Source organism: Adiantum capillus-veneris, chromosome 17 (assembly GCF_014529385.1).
Source record: "Adiantum capillus-veneris isolate H3 chromosome 17, ASM1452938v2, whole genome shotgun sequence".
Lineage (NCBI taxonomy): Eukaryota > Viridiplantae > Streptophyta > Polypodiopsida > Polypodiales > Pteridaceae > Adiantum > Adiantum capillus-veneris.
Genome location: NC_140947.1, coordinates 99,369,772 through 99,390,883, shown reverse-complemented (window position 1 = coordinate 99,390,883; position 21,112 = coordinate 99,369,772). Strand labels below are relative to the sequence as shown.

At 39.2% G+C, this 21,112-nt stretch overlaps 1 protein-coding gene across 1 annotated transcript; it reads right to left on the bottom strand.

Annotated features, from left to right (window-relative positions):
* Positions 1 to 9,236: 9,236 nt before the first annotated feature.
* LOC147437769 (uncharacterized) lies at positions 9,237 to 11,616 on the bottom strand. Its single transcript, XM_086487243.1, has 3 exons — positions 10,669 to 11,616; positions 10,488 to 10,552; positions 9,237 to 10,405 (listed from the first exon to the last, which is right to left on the bottom strand). Exons 1-3 carry the CDS (start codon positions 10,786 to 10,788, stop codon positions 10,090 to 10,092), a joined length of 501 nt encoding a protein of 166 aa, XP_086343369.1. The 5' UTR covers positions 10,789 to 11,616; the 3' UTR covers positions 9,237 to 10,089.
* Between the last annotated feature and the right edge of the window lie 9,496 nt (positions 11,617 to 21,112).

The window sequence follows — 21,112 nt, the reverse complement described above, 5'->3', positions numbered from 1 at the left end:
GGTGAAGTGCATTGCTGTTTGGTACATTTCTTTTTGAGTTGCGGGTGCTTGCCTTAGGAGGTGGAGGTTGCGTTGGTATATCTGAGTGCATTTTTAGTATGTAACTGGAAATGCACTCAGATCTGAGTGCATTTGGTATATCTGAGTGCATTTCCAGTATGTAACTGGAGACGTTTTAGCAAGTTATATGTGCTTCTGCCTTACTGGCTGGTAGTCGGTTTTCATGCTCAGATGCAGATATGATAGAATGCTGTTATTAATTCTGGCTCTTCTCGGAGGAGATTGTTAATCGTAATTTCAGGGCAAGAAGGTTCACAGAGAAATGAGGAGTTTTGTGGGCTTCTAAAACATTGTTGCCCTATGAAGTGGCTGATTGTGTAAGTCAAGATGCTTAGAATTGAAGGGACATCGGTGTTGGCTTCAGCTGATGCCCTAATCATTTTATGTATTGTAGGCTTGCTCTTTCTCATATCATTGTCTGGTCTTTGTTTACAACGGACAGATGCCCCTATTGGCAGGATGCTGCAAGGGGTGGAAGTAAACCTGGGTACCTGAGTTTAACATTTTTCCCGAGTTTACTTCGTGTGAGTTCCACGGTACCAGAGATCTCATTCCCTCCCATGCCTGTGTAAGATGTAGCTGAGGTGTTACCTTGGGCGCAAATGCCCATGTGAGGTGTCACCTTGTTGTAGTGAAAGTTTTTGTCCTGAAGAGCACTTTTTTAAGAACATGGCTTGGGTTAAAAACTAATAACTTCATTGCTTTAATAAGAATGTTTTGCTACTGGTTAGGCAGAGCTACTTCATTGGTGAATGCTCGTCTATCGTAATACGAAGGCTGTCAATCAGGTTCCCGCTTGACTCCTCTTGGTGTGCTAACAATGCCAAAATCTTTCCCTGGGGCCTTCAAGCGATTTGTACCCCGGATGTAAATCATAAAGGTTGATTTTATCATGTTCATCCTGTTCAGCAGACAAGACAAGGAATCATGCTGATGCTTATGCATGGCTTTAAAAGGAATGGTGCCTTGGATTCCTTTGATGGTCTTACCATATGACTACTAATTGTCCTCGTTATCATTGCTCTTGAATGCTATTTTAGCATATCAGAAGTGTATTCTGCATTTTTTATTTTTGAATCCAACACATGAATTGATGGTGAAAGAAACCCGGATAGGCTTGGCACAATTGATGTGACTCACCAATCACCTCCCCTCTCCTGTCCGACCATTTGATACCATTGAGAGAGGGACACATTTAGAGGAAACTTGAGAGTGCTAGGCTTCTATGAAAGTATCTGACATATAAGTGCCGCGGTCGTGGTGGGGTTTTAGTCGACCATCATAAGTTAGGCTTCTATGAAAGTATCTTTGACATAAAAGTGCCGTGGTCGTGGTGGGGTTTTAGTCTCTTTTGATGTTCTTGCGCAAGGGATTGTTGTTCTCTCTTTTTGAGAGCTTATTCCTCTAGTTGCTTGTTGCATGGTGTTAACATGTCTATGATGCGTATGTTTATGCTTGCTTACTCTGTGTGTGTGTGTGTGTGTGTGTGTGTGTGTGTGTACATTTGCTTTTTGATAGTGCGGGTGTCTCCTTGTGTCGTGTCTTGTTGTGAACATTGTTTGCTCAAAGGGATTTGCACTATCATGGTCAATCCTTTTGTTAATTTTGTTAATTTTGCTCGTGTTGGTTCGCATTCGTTTTTCGCCTATATGTTGAGTCACTGGGTGGCCATGGTGGATGCGTGGTGTCCTCTTCCTCCATTTGGTGCACTTTTTGCGTTTGTCTTTGCAGATGTAGGTATTTATGCAGAAAGAAAGAGTGGAAGGTTCTCTTGCCTTTATCTTTTGCTCTCCTTTTGACCATTGAACCTCATGCTAGAGATTTCGTCCCCTCTCAAAAGCCATGCTTGAGCTTGGCTCTGAATAGGTTTCAAATACTTGTTTGTAGATGGCTTCTAGCCTTTGGCATTGGTTTACAATCACATAAATTTTGAGGACCTACTTTCATAGTGTCTTTCTTGTTAGCTCTTGTCGCAATATTTTACTAGATGTAAGGCTCATTATGACATGTCATCAATAAATGGCACGGTGATATGCTAGATGCTCATTCAATTTGTAGTTGTTAGGAATGAAATCATGTAGTACTTTGTTCATGCCATTTATAATGTGAGCAATCAAATTGGTTGCACTCCGTGGTAATGTACATATTCTTACCAAACCCATAGGAGTAAGGATACTAGTAAAATCCTTGCTTTTCCATAGCCAATTGGAATTGCTCATAATTTAAATATAAATCTCCCATAGAATAAACGGCTCTACCTGCAAAAGTCTCTGCAAATTCATCAGCAACTAAATCTATTCCCACATTTCTGATAGTTGCCTTATTCACTAGTTGCATATCTTGCATGAACCTCAACGGTTTGATCTTTTTGGGAGGTGTAAACCACTTGTTGAAATTTGGAGCACAAGATGGTTCCAAAATAACCACCTTTATCTTTTCATTGAGTAATTCAATCTATTTAGGAAGATGAGCCTTTGGAATAAAAGTAGGCTAAAAATCCCAAAGCATATGGAAAAACCTGAATATAACCATTGGACCTACAACATTCAGATAAACACAACCAATCTCACTTAGTTGGAAAGCAAAAGATTTTCCATGTCTCTACAAAATCTCATGAAAACACTTCATTTTTTCTTGATTCAAGATTTCTTGTAAGATATTGAACCCTCTAAGGTCAATCCAAAGATAGCCTCCTTGCCATGAACAATTGATGATAAATTTTCCTTCAAAGCACCATCATAGTCTTGATTTATAATGTCACTCAAAAAATATTGAATATCCCTATACTCCTTCAACTCCTTTATATTTCGATAAAGGATGATTTTAGAGACTACCCCTGTTTTTGGTATGATCCACACAAACAACTATGACATAAAAGTGTCCTTTTTGGTACCAAAAGGGTTGCGCACTCACTAAATAGCGATTCTAATTCAATCCATGAATACTGCACTCTTTGTGCACCTCGAGAAAACAATGATGGTTATTGACGTGGTGATCATGCATTGGTCCTACCTTATAATGATTGGCGGTGGGATACTGATAAAATACACGCAAATGAATGCCTTGCCAATAACCGCTACTTACTTCAAGCCTCTTTTGGATATCTTACATCTGAGGTTGGACTCTGGTGACCTTCATATCATTCTCTGGTTGAATAGTATAGTTGACTCTGACCACTTTCAACCTTACTAAGAATAAATCAAGTGGGGGGTTTTCATCTAACGCGGGTTTTCAAAGTTAGATGATTCGGCTACCTCAGAGACTTATACTGGAGGCTCTCCTAGAGTTGAATAATACAGCTTAAAGTTTGACCCATTATAGACCCTAGGTAGCATCAATCCAAACAAATCCTTCAATCTAATTGTGCCATTGAAGAAAACCGAGTCAACCCTATAAGGTCCTTCGTGCCTAACTTCGACTAGTATAGCAAAACTAGATGTCCTATTTTGAATTCCCGTATTTTTCAGTCTGTTGTCATGTCAATGTTTTCTTTGTTGATGCACCACTTTTTATTCCAGCATTTCTCTCTATCTGATTTCATCTAGCTTTAATAACTCATCCATCTCTTCTTTAGACTTGAGTTATAATCCATATCATGTTCTATGGCTAATATGAGACCGGGAACATCAAATTCCATTGGTCTAACTTCCAATTGGTCTTCTAATTGGCTAATCTGAGACTGGGAACATCGAATTCCATTGGTCTTCTAATTGTGCTTAGTGTGGCTGCACATGATTCTTTCACCATCATCATGAATGCAAGCTTAATCTATCCCCCTTAATCTATTTACTTAACATGTGGTATTAGAGTCTAAAGCTAAGCCATATCTATTAGCTTAGGTTTGGGTTTTGAGGACTTGAGTAGGTTTAACTCTCTCCTACGCTAGGGCAATTCCAATCTCTCTCTCTCTCTCTCTCTCTCTCTCTCTCTCTCTCTTGGATGGTCGCCATTCATAACTCCTTACATCCAATTTAGGATTTTGCACGGTAAGAATTGGATTGATTATGGTGTGTCATTGCAAGTGCAAATCTCGATTTTTTGCATCTCAATTTTGAAGCCTACTATTGCCACATTCTCTGCAAGATTTTGTGTACGCAAGTAGCATTTGATCATGCCTTTCAAATGAGCCCAAGCATGCTTCATTTGGAGACTTTTTGAGCTCATAAGGTCTTGAGCAACTACTGCAACAAGCTTAACACACGCAGAGTCTGGTTCCTTGACAAGCAAGCACCTTTGGCACTTTCATCTAAGGCGACAAGTTTGTCTTTGGTACTTGGGTGGGGTCATATGGTCAACCCTCAAATTCTATTTTGGGCGTATAGAGGTGGACCTCAAAAATCTACTCAATCGGATTATGAGATGTAGCGCATCCACAAGGGAGCCCTCAACCCTCACGAGCTGGCAACTCATTTTTGTAGGAAAGCTCCCACGAGCTTCGTCTTTTGGCTCATGGCCTAAAAGCCCACCTTGTCAAACCATCACATGAGCCTGTTCCCACAAGCCAAGGCACCCTCCTCCTAACTCCCTTGGCCCAACACAAGACACTTTCCCATGAGTGCTTCAAAAGGCCCCAACCAAGGAGCTTTTCCTATACCCCTCTTTTTGAAGCATACCAACCTTGAAGCCTCAAAGGCCCCAAGCTACGAGAACTCCCCATAGATGCTACGAGAGCTCCCCATAGATCTTTTGGAGCATACCAGCCCAGAGCATCAATGCCTTTTGTAGAGAATACTTCACATTGAAAGCCTCACTTGCAGGATCTACATTCAACCAAGCCTTGCTTACATAACATCAAAGTTGGTTTTTATTTTGTGACACCCTTTGTAAACCCCGAGCTTGAAAGTCTCTTTTTGCATGTTTTTGTGAAGAGGTGATCCACAAGAGTGGAGAGCTACTTCACAAATACTTTGTAAAACTTTTTGCAGTTTTTTTTAATGCACATTGAGACTAGACATTGCCCAAAACGGGTAAGACCTTCTACACATTGGGCTACATCATGGGCAAATAAAATTTAACCGTTTTTTATGGCCCCGTTTTGCATACTTTTCAAATAAAAACAAAGGGATACTTAATGAGAATAGGAACTATGGTCCACAATCAAGTTGCTGGGAGAGGGAGAGACGATTGAGACTAAGTAAGTCTTAGGTACAATTCACAGTACGGGATGAGCAAGCTTTAGGGATTCTTCTCATCGATATAGGGGATAATTACATCCACTATCCAGACGAATGCACTACTTCCTATGATGCGTAGGTCACGCTTAAGAGACACTTTGGAGCCGTAGACAAACACTCCAAAATCTCTCTCGAAATGCAGTTCTATGGTTTCACCACGGAACCAGGAGAAGCTCTCCCTTCTCTTGTCAATAGAATGAAGAGCATATGCACCCAATTGGCATACATAAAATGCCCGATGGAGAACAAAGACCAAGTAGCCGTTATCCTCAAAGCGGTACCAAATGGTGACTACTGTCAGATTATCACAATGCTCAAAGAAAAGGAGCCCGTACTAAACTTGGAGGACCTCATCAACTCTCTTTAAGAGCACGAGAAGAAGATTTGAGATACAAAGACTTTAAGAGGAGCTTTTGTTGCTACATCATCAAGGAACCCAACAAAGAAGAGATGCACACATCTAAAAAGTGTTACAAAATCAGCCCTTGTGTGTATTGTGGTAAAAATAATCATGGGTCTAATTGGTGTTTGCACAAAGATGTTAACTGAGTCGATGTCAGGTAACAGGAGCTGCTAAAGGCCCAAGCCTAGGAATTGCACATCAAGGATAAATGCAAAGAAGCAGTTTAGATTGGAGTTGCACATTTTCACATTTTTCCAAAATGGCCATGTATTGTAAATTTCCGATTTATTTCAAGCCATTGTAATAATTGTAACGTGTTACGAGCTCATTGAGAGTTTGAAGCTGTAAAGAATAGGTCAATTAGTATGATTAGGTTACATATTTAGTAAGTTGTGGAGCCCTAAGGGCCTTGGGCACTTGAACAATGCACATTTTAACCCTAGGTATACAAGGTAGCGTGTAAATGGAATTAGGGTTCTTAGCATCATTTATTGAGACCACTCTTAGAGAGAGCTCATAAGGTGTGTGGCTATGGAGTCCTTGACCTTCTCCTTGCTCATGTGACTTGATTAACACTAATCAATGTTTAGTTCTCTTTCACTATGCCTCTTTCATTCTCTTATGATTGCATATGATGCTTTGATTAGCTAGATCTTAACTAATTAGTGGTTAATTTTGGTCTAATCTTGTGATTGCCTGCTATTCTTTGTGTGTGCATGTAGGTTTGATTGGAGTGTGAATTCTCAATAGATCTATGTGTGTGCACTTGTGATTAGAGTGCTGCATGATGGGATTAGTGATGTGCATCATTGAAATCGTTAGTGTGTATTACTGGGTTGATTTGAGGTGATCATTGTGGCTTAGCTCCTCCATAGGCCGAGAAGCTCACCTCGTAGAGTCGTTCGTGTTGTCCTGATTAGCTCACTAATTGTGTGAGTGTTTCCATGCCCTAGCCGAGTAGCTCATCACTCCAGATTTACATTTATTGTTAGTCATTGGAGCTATGCTACGATGGTACCCCCAACATTTGGCACCCTTGCTGGGGATCGATAGCCTATGCTATTGTAAACGAATAGGTTTTCTCACTAATTTCTTCACTAATTTCCTTTGTGTGTGTGTTGTTTTGTAGATTTTGGATGTATGTGCATATGACATTGTGTTCAATTTTCCTTATGGCATAAACGAATAGGTTTCCTCACTAATTTCTTCACTAATTTCCTTTGTGTGTGTGTGTTGTTTTGTAGATTTTGGATGTATGCGCATATGACATTGTGTTCAATTTTCCTTGTTTGTATACCAAATCTTGTTAATTGTGTGTTTATCCCTTGCTCATTTCACTATTTTTTTAAAACTTACACACGAATTTTTTACTAATTAGACATGTTTTGTGCTTATGCTTTGATATTTTCATAATTAGAGGCTTGGATTGCATTCTAATAATGTTTATTTATGCTAATCACATGACCATTTGTTGATTTTGGATTGCAAGATTAAGGCTTGGAGCTTTGACAAAATCGGCCTACCATTGAGCAGTCGGCAATTGGATGGTGCCATTGGATTCAAGAATTGTGCGGTATGCAAGATTGTTGTTAAGCTTGTGATTTTGAGCTTTTGATTTGTGCATTTACATGCTGTCGTAATGCCAATTTTTTTATATAAATCGAATGTAAAAAAATTGTTGGTTTCGCATGGTAATGTGCATTGTTGATTTGCCTAATTGCATGCTTGAATGGTCAAGTGCAATTGTGTACACTAAGATTAAGTGTGTGCACTCTAATTGAGTGTGTACAACTAATTTTAAGTGTGTGCTTTAATTTGCTCTTGTGTGTGTCCCAAAAAATCAATGTATGCTTAAGGATTTGACAAATGTGTTAAATGATTTGTGATATGATCATGCTCAATTAAACATTTATGCACTTCAATTGCAAAATTGACATGATCAAAGCTTGTGTGTGCACCTAGAAATTGGTGAAAAACTGTCAATTATTAGTGTGTGTTTGCATAAAATTTGGTTAATGTGCTTACATAATTGGATGTTTGCTTGAAAATTTGATGTACATAATGATTAAATGCTGCATTTTTGAGCTCAAAACGGGGTTTTTTACACACTCCAATTATGTCAATTTTTGACCTAATTTTGTCGGTTTAATTGCCTACTTTTGATTTTCATTAGCAAAATTATTTGACAATTGAATCGATGTGCTAATTGAGATTTGATTTGGCTACACCATTCATCTGTGTGGATAAGTTTTTTTTTTTAAAAAAAGATATTTTTCGGATAGTTTTTGCATTTTTTGCATTTTTTGGCTAACTTTTGCATTAATTTTCAATTAATTCCGTAAAAATGTGATCTTGGCAAGCTGTTTTAAATGCATAATTGCGGCATGATGTGGAACGCTTTTATGCCTTCATTGATCAAGCTCTCGCTATTTTTGGGAGACCGGGTCGATGATTTTGTTATAATCAATGTTTTTTATAAAATCTGCTAAAAACACATTGAAAGTGTTTGACTGTGATTGCTAATTATAAGTATAATGATTTTTTTTGGAATTTTCGAATAGTTTTGAGTTTTTGGCTAATTTTCGAGCTAATTTTGGCATTTTAAGGGATTTAAAAAAATTAAACTTGAAAAAATTGATCCCAACTTGGCTTTAGTGTGCGCTCAAGTAAAATTTTGACGCTCATTGTAGTTTCGACGGTGAAACATTGGGATTCTGCAAAAAATCGATTTCACGAGTCGTTTTGATGAGAACTTCTTGTTGTGATTAAGAGAAAAAACAAGTGATAAAATCACAAAGCTTGCCAAGCATGATAAAAATTTCTTTTTGACATGCAATTTTTCAAGCCCCCTTTCATATGCTTTGTGTAATGCAGTCAACTTATATAATTTGCCATATATAACGTTAACTTAAAGATATAAATACAAAAAATGACAAGCAATTTTGAGATTGTTTTGATAGACAAAATAGCCCTTGACAAAAAAAAGTAGGCGTCAATTTTTGGCCTCGATCTGACGTTAGATCCCACTTTAAAATCACTACATCTCCAAGTAAAAAAAAAAAAAAAAAACATAAGCACATAGTTGAAATATAAAAGCACCCTTAAGCTCTCCACCCTAAACTTTAGATCCCTATGCTCTAGACTTCACTTTAAAAATTCTACATTTTCAAGCTCTTAGAGCTTTTTTTACAAATTTAAAATTGTAGATCCCTAAATTGTAAATCCCACTTTAAAAGCTTTAAAGTTCTAAGTCCTAAAACTCTAGCGTCTCGTCTCAGAGTGACCTTCCCCCTACTCGTGGATCCATGTAACATTTTCACTTTCTTTAATTCAATGTTTTACCTTCTAATAAAAACAAGTGATAAGATCACGAGACCTGCCTCTGGAGCTCCAAATTGATAAAAAGATAATCAATATCATTTTAATATATTATCATTTCAAGCAATTGCATTTTTCCTGTGAGTAGCCCTTGACATTGTGATGTTAAGAACTACAATTATTTGTTGGCCTATTTTTGCAATGAAATTGTGGAAGCACGGCAATCACCACATAGAAATATTGTCTAATATTATATAACGGACAATCTGTTGACACAACCCTTTTGATGAAGGCCAAAATTAACTCTATTGCAAGTAGTAAAGCTTTAAGCTTAGATTTTGTGGTAGAAAGCATGGCCTTCGTGCAATGACAGGTAATCTATTCTCATCGAGTACGGTTATTGTATTTTTGAGTATGGCAACCATTTTCTCCTTGGTACAATGTGAAGCAAAAAATGTGAAGCTCAATACATAACAAGTATTGCTGAGTATTACGGCACAATTTAACAATGCCCTTTACTCCCAGATTAGACTGCAAGCTTACCCTCGTGCATGGCAAACACATGCAATCTGGCAATGACGGTAGGCCAGACAATCCCAATATAATCCAACGAAACAGGGAGTAAAAACAGACTACTACCACCAACTACTTACATCAAACTTAAACATCCATATAGAAGATCAGATGCGGCCATTTGAATTACTAGTGCATGCATCTTGCCCTTCGCAGAGGAGGAAGAAAGCAAAGCATCACACTTCTCCTTGCCGTCCGCAGAGCTTCGCATCTGCTGAATGACCTAGGACAACCCAAACATGGGCACTTACCACTCCAAAAAAGAAGCGACCTGCTGAAAATTATTGCCATCAGCACCATCACAAGCTATTGGCCAACGGTATTGGGAGGCTCCAATGTGCCCGAGAAGCTAGCATGCTGAGGATTGCTAGGCCTTGACCAAAACAGTCCTTTCATAAGCTCTTCAGGAGGAAGCGAGCCTTTACCAACTTGCCGAGAGATCGAACCATTGTAGCTCCTTCTCCAACTTTTCTGCTACAAGACAGCCCCCATACCATTTCTTCCGCCCATTCAGCTCCTCATCGTCCTCCTTGGATAACAAGCTTTTCTCTTGATTGATTTCTAAACTTCGGGTTGCTTACTCTGGGACTTTTCATCGCTACTCGTATTAAGAGACGACGGACCTATTGTTTTCTTCCTGCAGTAGTTACTGTCCAATGGTCTTTGTATGCTGAGTGAAAACTGGCTATATTTTACACCTGCCCGAACATATTTTGGAAACTCTAACCAAAAAACTGAACTAAGCCAAGTGATGTGTTGTTCATAACAAGACATTGTGAAAGGCTTCCATACAACAGGCAAGAAGCTCCTAAAAGAGTACATACCGCTGTACCTCTGGCATAGACCGCAATTTCCAGCCGACGGAGCCACATAATATCTGTAGAGCAAGACAAATGTGTGAGTCTCTTTATCACATTATAAAGGGTTGCATTGTCAAAAAAAGCCCCAAGAACTGAAACCTTATTAAATCCCATATGGTAGTAGAAAACACTGCCCTACAACTGTCCAAGGAGGAATTGTTGGCCTAGTAGTAGGCATCAACCATCAAAGACATAGGATGGCATGGTTGGAAACGATGTCAGCGCCATAGCAAAGCATATCCTTCTGGATGGGAGAGCTGTCTTGGATGATTCCACACACCCAATCTACAACACTCTGTAATGTATCCTCAATATCCATCACAGGCTTGGCCACACAGAAGAGGCCGTTGGTGGTTGTGTTGGAGATGACAACCTCACCTCCCAAGTTTGCAGAGGGCATACTGGAGTGAGATTAATCTGCTACTGGCCTGTATAAATTCTATATGTATCCACATTAAGCATGGAATAAGAACCAGTTTGTGACTGAAAGCTAAGCATGCATGGGTCATCGTGAGGTTGTTGAGAGATCATAGTTTGTTGAGAAAGCTTATGTGTGTGTGTGTGTGTGTGTGTGTGTGTGTGGCGAGGGAAGGGACACAATGGACGAACTGGGTGGAGCAGGCGCTTGTGCATACCTCTCGTTCTCTCATCCTCTCTGTGTCACTCTCTCTGTGCCTCATCCTTGCAAGGAGATGGTTCGGATGGTCGCAGTGTCTGGAAAGGCATTATTTGTGAGACCTCATAGGTGAGGGTTGCTGGAGGGGATTATGGAGGGGTGAAGAAAGTAGGAGGAGCGAGAATTGGCCGTGTGTGTCTGTGTGTAATGGCGGCCAGGTAACAGATCTCTCTTGCTCACACATCCTTGCAAACAGCTTGGTCGGCTTGATATGCGTCGATGGCTGGTTTTCTCACAGGGCAGTGCCCACGAATGAATAATTCGTGAGTCTTGTTGGTTGCCTCGCACACGCAGGCTGAAGGAAAGGGGAAGAGGGGGTGGGGCACAATTGGGGTCAGGCTGGAGACGAGGAGATGCAGGAGGATCACGAGCATGGAGGACGACGAGCATGAATGTGCAGAGCGATCAGCATGCACTGACGTGGCTCTTGCGTGGAGGCTCCAAATTCCCACCACAAAGTTAAGACAACCATCATCTAAAGGAATGGATGCACCCGTGTGGAATATTTGGAGAGGGCATATTCTTTGGTTCACTTGGCTGAAGAGAAATGCTACTGTTTTCCTACAACCCTCCTCCTTTCCCCTGTCTATCCTTAAAAAAGATCTCAAGTCTTCGGCTGTCCAATTGTGTAAGGCTGGTGTCACACTGGGATGGGGGGGGATGGTCGTGCTGATTTGGCGTGCTCTCATTGGTGCTCCAAAAAGTGAAAGATATCCGCTGGGGTTTGTCAGAGGGGCAGCCTTCCCACCTCGGCCAACTTTCAGCATGGGAGGCCATCTGCCAAAAGCTATGGCGCGAGCGCACGGGATTGGGTTTGAACCCTGGCAGGCAGCGAGAAACCTGGTGGTCATACCACTTGGCCAAGGCGAATTCGCTGCTGCCTCCACGTAGGTTTTTGGAGAAGGCCCAGTGTGACAGCAACGACGGGCGGCACCCTGCAAAAAGTGAGGGACGCCCGTCTCAGTGTGACACGGGCCTAATATGGCCTCTTTTCCCTTGCCTCATAATGTGACCAGCACCATGCTCCAAAAAAGTATGAGATGGCAAAAATGGAGACATTGTGTGCCGAGATTCACCCAAGCTGTTAGAATCAAGATGAAGGAAGCTATGGCTCCTTGAGTTTGTGATAAGGGTTAACCCACCCCCCACATGTGGGTTCTGTGTACCTTTTTATTTCTGCTCTTTTTAATCCAATTCAACTTTCTCGAAAAAAAAAAAGACAACCATCATGATTCATCACCCCCCACTCCCAGCTACTTTTCATTCGACATCCTAGAAAGCATCACCCACCGGGTCACCACTAAAGCTTTTCTTTATCATAAATCAAATAAAATTGTTTTTCGGGAGGCTTCAGTAAGGCCTCCCTGGGTATGCCAAAAATTGTCCATTTTTTAAAACTAACTCCCTTTTTCATTAGCAAAAAAGTTTTTTTAGAGCACCGGTGCCCACTATCACCTGGAGTCGGAAACAATAAAATCAACTGGCTAGTAGTAGCTACTTTGATTGTGCAACCGACACACTTTTCTAGAACACTTATTCTGTTTCTAGATCTATTGGCTGCAAGCATTTATAAAATAGTATGTATCCGTACATGGTATCTATCCCACCATACTTAGTAATGAGTGCCCACTCTATCTTATTCATTTATAAAAAAATTGTGCATTTAAAAATCAAAGAAATCCTATGATTATACATAATGGTGGCAAAACGGAAATTCACTTTTTTTTTTGGTATTTTTCAACAGCAAAAAAAGGAAACCCATCTCTGCCTTTGGGCAGACCAAAAAAACTCAAAACTAAACCCACATTCTTTTTATTAGAGGCAGCTCAAAATCTTTAATATTTCAAAACTCAAGACATATCATCATTAGAGTTACATACTCTTCATTTAAATGAGTATCCACTATCTTAATTCAACCAATCACATTTTTGGCTTAGCAAAAAATGCTTAAAAATACAACTCAATTATTTTTTCTATTTTAGTCAGAAAAAAACATTGCATCGCTATAGCCTTTGCCCTTTGGACAACCAAAAAACTCTAGGTCCTCCTTGGATCATTGGAGACCTTACTTAAAAAGTTCTAGATCTTTAAGTTCTAAACTTAACTTTAAAATCTCTAAAAATAAAAATAAAAAATCTTGAAAGGTTAAAGCCCTAAATGATAAATTCTTTCCATAAAGTTTTAACTACCAAAAATGACAACTTTAGTCTATTACCTCAAGTTTAAAGGGGTGAACCAAATTTTTGAAATGAAAAGGTGGGTAAAAGAACTTCTCAAATTTTAAAATGAAAAGGTGACTCTTGGGATTTGTGGAGCCTCTAAGGCTTTATCATTTAACATGTAAGGCTCTCAACGTTTGATGACGCTTCCAAAGGCATTGGGCAACCCAAAATCTTTTGGTTGATATACTAGAGTTCATTTCATATTTCAAAAGTCAAGACATGTTTATCATTAGATTTACACAATTCATTTCAATGAGTGCCCACTATCTAATTTCAACCAATCAACATTTTTGACCTATCAAAAAATGCTTAAAAATACAACTCAATATTTTTCCTATTTTAGTCAGCAAAAAGAGAAAGCAACGCCATAGCCTTGTCCTTTGGGCAGGCCAAAAACGAGTCACTCCCCAATAAATAAGTGGGCTTATTATCCCTTCACTCCTTTCCACTCTCTCTCTTCTTCTTCTTCTTCTTCTTCTTCTCTCTCTCTCTCTCTCTCTCTCTCTCTCTCTTTTGAGAAAAAATAATGTTCTATATCTCTCTCTCTCTATCCTACCCTCTTTCTCTCTCTTTGATTGCACAAACAGAGAAGCGCTTATTATGTGTGTTCTATCACCCACAAACACTTAAAATCACGCCTTTCGATGCTATGGAATTAGACAACACACACACACACACACACACACACACACACACACAATTTTCTTTTCTTCTTCTGACTCTCTCCTCGCTAGCTGCCGACCTTTCTCTTTGCTTTCTTTGTCATGCTCCTTGCTGATGCCATTTCCACACACCTACACACCCTCTCTCTTCTCTCTTGCTGTCTTTTCATATCATGCACATTGAGTCTACAACTACCGAAATCAGCATCGTGGGCTTGTAATCTCTCACTCACTCTCTTCCCTTCTCTAGCTGCACGTGCCCATCTTCTCTCTCTGTGCTCGCTATGCCCGAGACCACCACCAATAGCATTCATTCTCTCTCTGTCCTCTACTCTGATTGCCATCGCGCTGGAAAATAGGTCCCTCTCTCTCTCTCTCTCTCTCTCTCTCTCTCTCTCTCTCTCTCAGTGAGTGCCAGATACGTCAATGCCTCCAGGATAGCAAGGTAAGTTTCTTTCTTTTAATTAAATTGAGTATTTTTTATATATTTTTTGTTTTATCTTTATTTGTTTAAAAAAAAGAAATAAAGAGAAATAATTGACCCCAAGAAAACACAAAAAATTCCAAAAAATTGCAACTTCATAGAAAAATAAAGAAGAAAAGAGAGAATAATTCAAAAAAATGAAAAAAATGAAAAAATGAAAAAAAAGAAGGAAATTCACCTAAAAAATAAAAAAAGAGTGAAAAAATCAAATAAAAGTAAGAAAATAATTTTAAAAATCCAAAAAAAGAGAATGATTCAAAAAATTCAATTAAAAAAAGAGAAAAATTCAAAGAGAATCTAATTTTTTAAGGAAAACCACTAAAAATACAAAAAAGTAGAAAAAAATCACACAAAAGTCAAAAAATAGAAAAAGGCATAAAAATTAATAAAAATTCACCGAAAAAATAATTAAATATCCAAAAGTTTCATTAAAAAAGTAAAAAAATTTCATTAAAATTACAAAAAACTTTATCAAAATTTATAGAAGTAAGAAAAAACATAAAATTCACAAAAAATAATAAAAAAAGAGAAGTAAAAATTCGTAGAGGAAATCACACAAAGAGTAAAACAAGTCGAGGAGCAAGAAGCCATAAAGGAAAGAAGAAACAAGAAAGAATTGAGAAGAGCCGAGCTTTGAGCCAATGGAAAAAATGAGAATATCATCAAGATAAGCAAAAGCGAACTCATTTAAAGCGAGCAAATAAAGACCTGAGACCCAATCGATCAGGAGCCCAGCGGCGATTAGGGCAGTGTTCACGAGATGAATTTGCGAATCGAGACTGAGATTTAAGCTTGTTTTGGAGGAAAACTAGTAAATTTGAGTTGTTAAAACATGCAAGAGCCTAGAATTTGACCTAGAATCGTGGTTAACCTTTGATAACTGTGACTTAATTGTTTCGACCAAGAACACCTTTGTTCTAGCTAGTTTTGGGAAAGGTTGCTGCAATTCAATCAAAGAATGCAAGAATAGCTAGAAGTAATTGTGCCCACCACAAATTGGCTAGTACAAGTAATTGCATTGGGCTTAGAATTAGTCAACTAGGGGCACAATTGACATTTGATTGCAGATTAAGCTATTCAAAGCCGTAGTTTCATCGTTTCAAAGGATCGTAATCAATTCTGATGCATTCAAGATAGAGTTACCCAACTCTTGTGAGTTTAAAAGAATTCAATTGCCAAAATTGCTTTGGCACAAGCAGTCTTGTCAACCCAAAGCAAGAAAAATTTGATCGTATGACAACATAAGTTGCTAAGAGATAGTGTCAAAGACCAAGCCAGAATGGACTCGAGTTGAGCCAAGGATTCAAGTGAACCAAAGCAAGTTAGTAGCAATAACACATGCACAAGTGCAATAGAGAAGATTTTACATCTCTATGGCTATAGTGGAGATAAAGTCTTATATGCAGATTTAGAAGGCCATAGGTATCTGATGAGCAGCAAAAGCAACACAGGAGCCAAGATCCTATTGATCAGAGTGAAGCCAGATCCAGATAACTCCAAGATGTTTATAGATTTTAGTAGAGCCAAGTATTGTAAGCTCAAAGATGAGGTGCATATAGAAGTTCAAAAAATTGACCCAAGTGGTTATCCAGATATCTGCATAAGCCAACATATCATACAGTTGGTGCATATTCAATCAGGATACTTGTACATGGACTACAATGGGTGAGTTTATAGTAGAGAGGCACAATTGGAAGACCCAATAGATCAACCAATAGAAGCAAGTCTAATCGGAGAATGGAACCAAAGGCAGTATAAAGATCAAGATGGAGTAGTCTACAACCTAATGCTTAGTGTTCTAAAAGAAGATGTCAATAGCTTGGCCAACATAAAAGTTGAAACTTGTCAACAAGAGCTTCACATGGACGAGCCAATTGAAATACTGCTTAAATTGTGGAAGAAAATGTGGACATTCTCTAGAGGATTGTCCTAGAAATCCTGACAATAGGGACATCGCAACTGCAAAGTGAAGCACACAGCAAATTGAAAATGAAAATTTCGATGTAAGTGCATCCAACTTGTTAATTTTGATGCAATCAAAAGCTCTTGCATTACCATTAGAAATACCGATACAATCACGGAAAGTTCAGAATTTGCATGAAGATGCACAGACACGTGAAAAGCTTAATTTGAAACCGTTTAACAACAAATTCACAATTTGCGAGTGATTTTGCATCCACAACCAGTAGTGTGCACTCATTTATGATAAGAGATACATCAAAGTAAATGATGTTAGCATTGTATGTCACACATAATTCCTATGCACATTATGTAGACCAAGAAGGGCAACTATATAAAAAGAGTCGACCAATGTTTGAAAGGCCTACATACCAGCTCATAGAATTATGCCCAGTGTTAGATCAAGAAGGATGGTTTATCTCAGAAGAAAGAATCTATTATAGCCCATCCTCTCTAGAGCTGAATGACATTACCAGGGTGAATCCAAAAATCTGCTGAGAGCCAAACTCTCACTCATCAGAAGTCAAGCTTCAATGTTGTGACCAGACGAGCATATAATTTGATTGAAATGCCCGTAGATATAGATGAGAGTCTAAGATCTATGATGCATTGGGTCCTAAAACCATAGAAGCTTATGTCATAGGAGACCCACGAGATAGACAATATCAAGGTGAAGATAATGCTATCAACAACTTGACTTGGGGAGACATATGTCATGTTTCACAGAGGTACATTGGACACTATGCATAAGGTTTACAAATGCCAAATATTGACAAAGCAACACATAATATGCCTTCACAGTCCCAGAAGATGAAAACAAACCAGAGTCAAACACTCTTGAGTCCAACTCATGGAGAAAGCATTAGCGACGATCACCCTAGAAAGAAGGGAGCTGCAAATCCATCAAACTCTGCTCTTGTACTAGGAATCACAATGTCAGTTAGAAGCCCTAGAACTTTTAGCCAGTCCTCTTCAAAGAAAGAGCCATTACCAGATCATATGGTTGTTGGATCAAGTTCACAATCGAACCAGATTCCATCAAAATCTGATGACAAATGCTTCAATGAAGATCTTCAAGGACAAAAGTTCCAATTGAATTTCATAAGTAAAAAGTAAAAGCCAACGAACCCAATAGTGTTCAAGCAATTACATGTGACCAAGCTCACATACGCATGTAGAGATGCAGATGGCAATGAGTACCAGCAAGTTTATGATCTTATAAAAATACATACGGATAGCCAAACCAAGTGAAAGATTATCTCAAATTGATGCACACCTCAAGCTTCAAGAACATATGATAGATAGTTCAAAGTCGATGAAAGCTAAAGCTCAAAAAGCTACACAAAGGTCACCACCAAAATCTCCTCCAAAGAGACAGATTTTGCAAAAAGTACATTGGATCTTTTAAGATAAAAGGTTATCTAGATGCAGGCGGATAATGCTCAATAGTTGCAAGAAAAAGGTACAATAACATAGCCAACCAAACGTGCCAACATTGATCGAAGTAAGTGGCCAAAGCAAAGAAGTTTCAAAAAAAGTTCAACCCAAAGATACAACCATGGTAAGACCAGTCAGTGTACAGAAAGAATTCCTGAGAAGATCAAGTGCAACACTACTGGTGAACATGAAGAAAAGCTGTCAAGCAAAGTAAAGCTAGAATTTCAACTAGACAAGAACCTCATGTCCCTTTTATACTTGGAAAAAATATGGCCAACCATAGGTAGAAGATGCTTCTGAATTCATTAGCATATCTAGAAACAAATAAGCTGAATGCTGAATCATTTCCACCACCATTTAAATAGGTTCAAAGACCCTCATAGCTCATTTTTATATGAAGACAATAAAAGGTGTAGCATATCTAGAAACAAACAAGCAAAATGTTGAATCATTTTCACGGCCATTCAAATAGGTTCAAAGACCTCATAGCTCAATTTTATATGAAGACAATAAAAGTGTACCAGACAACATTATATTGGGAATGCACCTGCTCACGGAGTTCAAATAGGATGCACTCTTCAAAGACAACCAAGAATGAAGACCTAGAATGGTCACCGATGAAATACAACACAAAGCCCTCCGATACAACTCAAATGGAGACCGATGTGAAAGCATAGTTTATTGAAAATGATTCATCTCCACCCAGCGAAAAACCCAAAGATTTTGAAGCAAAGCAGGTAGCAACAAGTGCAAATGAAACACAACAAGTAGGTCATTGTTGGGTATATTCAAGCCCGGCTTCAGCTCGTGTGTCATGCCCATGGGAATATGGTTTTGTGGCATGCAGGTAACATTAGTGATTAGTGGAGATTGCATGAGTAAAAGGAGTGGTTGATATCACTTCTCAAAAGCTATGTAAAGACATTTTTAATGGAATTATCAATAGTAGCGTGTTTATTCAAGCTGTGAATCGACTCTCTCTCTCTCTCTCTCTCTCTCTCTCTCTCTCTCTCTCTCTCTCTCTCTCTCTCTCTCTCTCTCTCTCGCTCTCTGCTGTAGCACGTCTGCACCACCATGCCTCCATAGCTAAACCACCCAACACTGGTATCAGAGCCCTACCGGGCCTCGGCTCTCGACTCAGCCTCGCGGGAACCACTTCTTGCAGAGAAGATGATGGCTTTGTGGACCTGCTCGGATTTGGTTGCAGATCCCATCAACAGGGTCGCTTTAGCATCCTAGTGAAATTATGACACTTGAGCGTCTCCTAATTAAGCCTCCTTAGCTTGTTGCAAAGAAAATCTGTCATCTCGGTGATGTCTGCTACAGAATTCGACATTATTTTCCTTCTTTGTTAATCCTTTTAGACTACCTATTCAAAGTGGCCAACCCAATTTAAAACTTCAAGCAAGAGGGCTTTCACACTTGTAAAGGTTGCAGTCTCAAGTAAAATCTCCACCATCAATTGCATTTTGGTAAATGCTATCGAGTGTTGAAGACTCAAAAAATCTGAAGTCTGTAGCTATTGCAGCCGTCAACAAATATTGTGTAAATACGCCAAGGTATGGACGGACAGTAGAGAAACTTGCCAAGAATTTTTTATCAACTTTTGCTCATTAATCAGTGGGATTTCCAAAGCACTTTTAAACACCGCTTGAGAGGTTGATAAGCACGGGTTTTTGGTGGCGTATCACAAAGCATATCAAGCATAGCATCAAAGGTGGATACGTTTAATGGATCTGGCTTCCACACTTGGCAGATCAAAGTTAAAGGCTATTTGATGTGGAAAAACCTATGGAACGTGGTCAAGCCTCTTGCAGCCGAAAAATCTGGCACATCCGTTGCAGTTACAAGGGAATTATCTGCCGAGCAACAGAGGAAAGACGAACAAGCTTTTGGTATCATTTTAACTTCCTTAGAAGACAAATTTATTCATTATTTGGATGATGTTGACTCTTCAAGTGCTGCCTGGATAGAGTTAGAGAAGATTTTCGGTGCCAAAGTTAAGTATTCAAAAATGAGTTTAAAAATGGAATTATATTCTATTCGCATGCGTGAAGATGAAAATATTGCAGATTTAGCTAATAGACTGAAGAGCATCAAAACACAGCTAGTTTATGTTGAAGCCCCTGTGCCAGATGAAGACCTTATAGCCGTTTTTCGGAATAGTCTCCCTGCAGAATTTTGTCAAATTGTCACTATTTTGAAAGAGAAGGATTCTCTGCCTTCTTTGGATTATATTGTTAAATTATTGCAGGAAGAAGAGAAGCGAGTACCACGAATCAGCTCTTTCGTACCAACTGCATATGTAGCCCTTGGTTGCACTTCAATTGCCAATTCCACCATGTCTACTACCAACACTAGGCCTTGTGCTATATGTGGACGCAGCAATAATCAAACCAAGGATTGTTTCAGCAAAAATCCTTGCACCCATGTGGAAAGACTAATCATCCGTCGGACAAATTATTTGAGAAGAACAAGCGATAGATCGATATGGTTGAAGGTGTGAAGATGATGCAACACTAATGCTTTTCATAGAAAGTGATGTCCTGCAGTTTGTTTCTCTTTAGTCTGTCTTTATATTTTCATTATGTCAGTTATTTCTCAATAATTGTATGGGTTATCGACACTACCATAAATAATGTGGTAAGACCACCCTTTGTTGTTTGGTCAAGTTCTGGTCTCTCTCACACTGATGGTTGTTTGAGAGAAGTACACACACACCTATGTTATTGTCAAGATTGTCAAGGGGGGTCTTCTACTCATGGTTTCAGGTGAATGAACTCTACCATGGTCTGTCTGTCTTGAGTCCATTGTCAGTAGTTTGGGCTTGAGGGAGGGGGGGAGGGGGGGGGGGTTGTTGGGTATATTCAAGCCCGACTTCAGCTCGTGTGTCATGCCCATGGGAATATGGTTTTGAGGCATGTAGGTAACATTAGTGATTAGTGGAATTGCATGAGTAAAAGGAGTGGTTGATATCACTTCTCAAAAGCTATGTAAAGACATTTTTAATGGAATTATCAATAGTAGCGTGTTTATTCAAGCTATGAATCGAGTCTCTCTCTCTCTCTCTCTCTCTCTCTCTCTCTCTCTCTCTCTCTCTCTCTCTCTCTCTCTCTCTCTCTCTCTCTCTCTCTCTCTCTCTCTTTCGCTCTTAGTTGTAGCACGCCTGCACCACCATGCCTCCATAGTTAAAGCACCCAACAGTCATGGAGATTGAAGCTGCAGAAAGCCAAGAAGCAACTCAAAATTCGAAGGTCAGTCACTCCTTGTCAGCTGAATCAATA

Excerpts from the sequence above, each read along its gene's own strand:
- LOC147437769 (XM_086487243.1), bottom strand. The coding sequence starts at position 10,788 with ATGCCCTCTGCAAACTTGGGAGGTGAGGTTGTCATCTCCAACACAACC. Across the intron at positions 10,553-10,668 it reads TACAGAGTGTTGTAGATTGG|GCCAACAATTCCTCCTTGGA; the intron begins GTGTGTGGAATC and ends GCCTACTACTAG. Across the intron at positions 10,406-10,487 it reads ACCATATGGGATTTAATAAG|ATATTATGTGGCTCCGTCGG; the intron begins GTTTCAGTTCTT and ends CTTGCTCTACAG.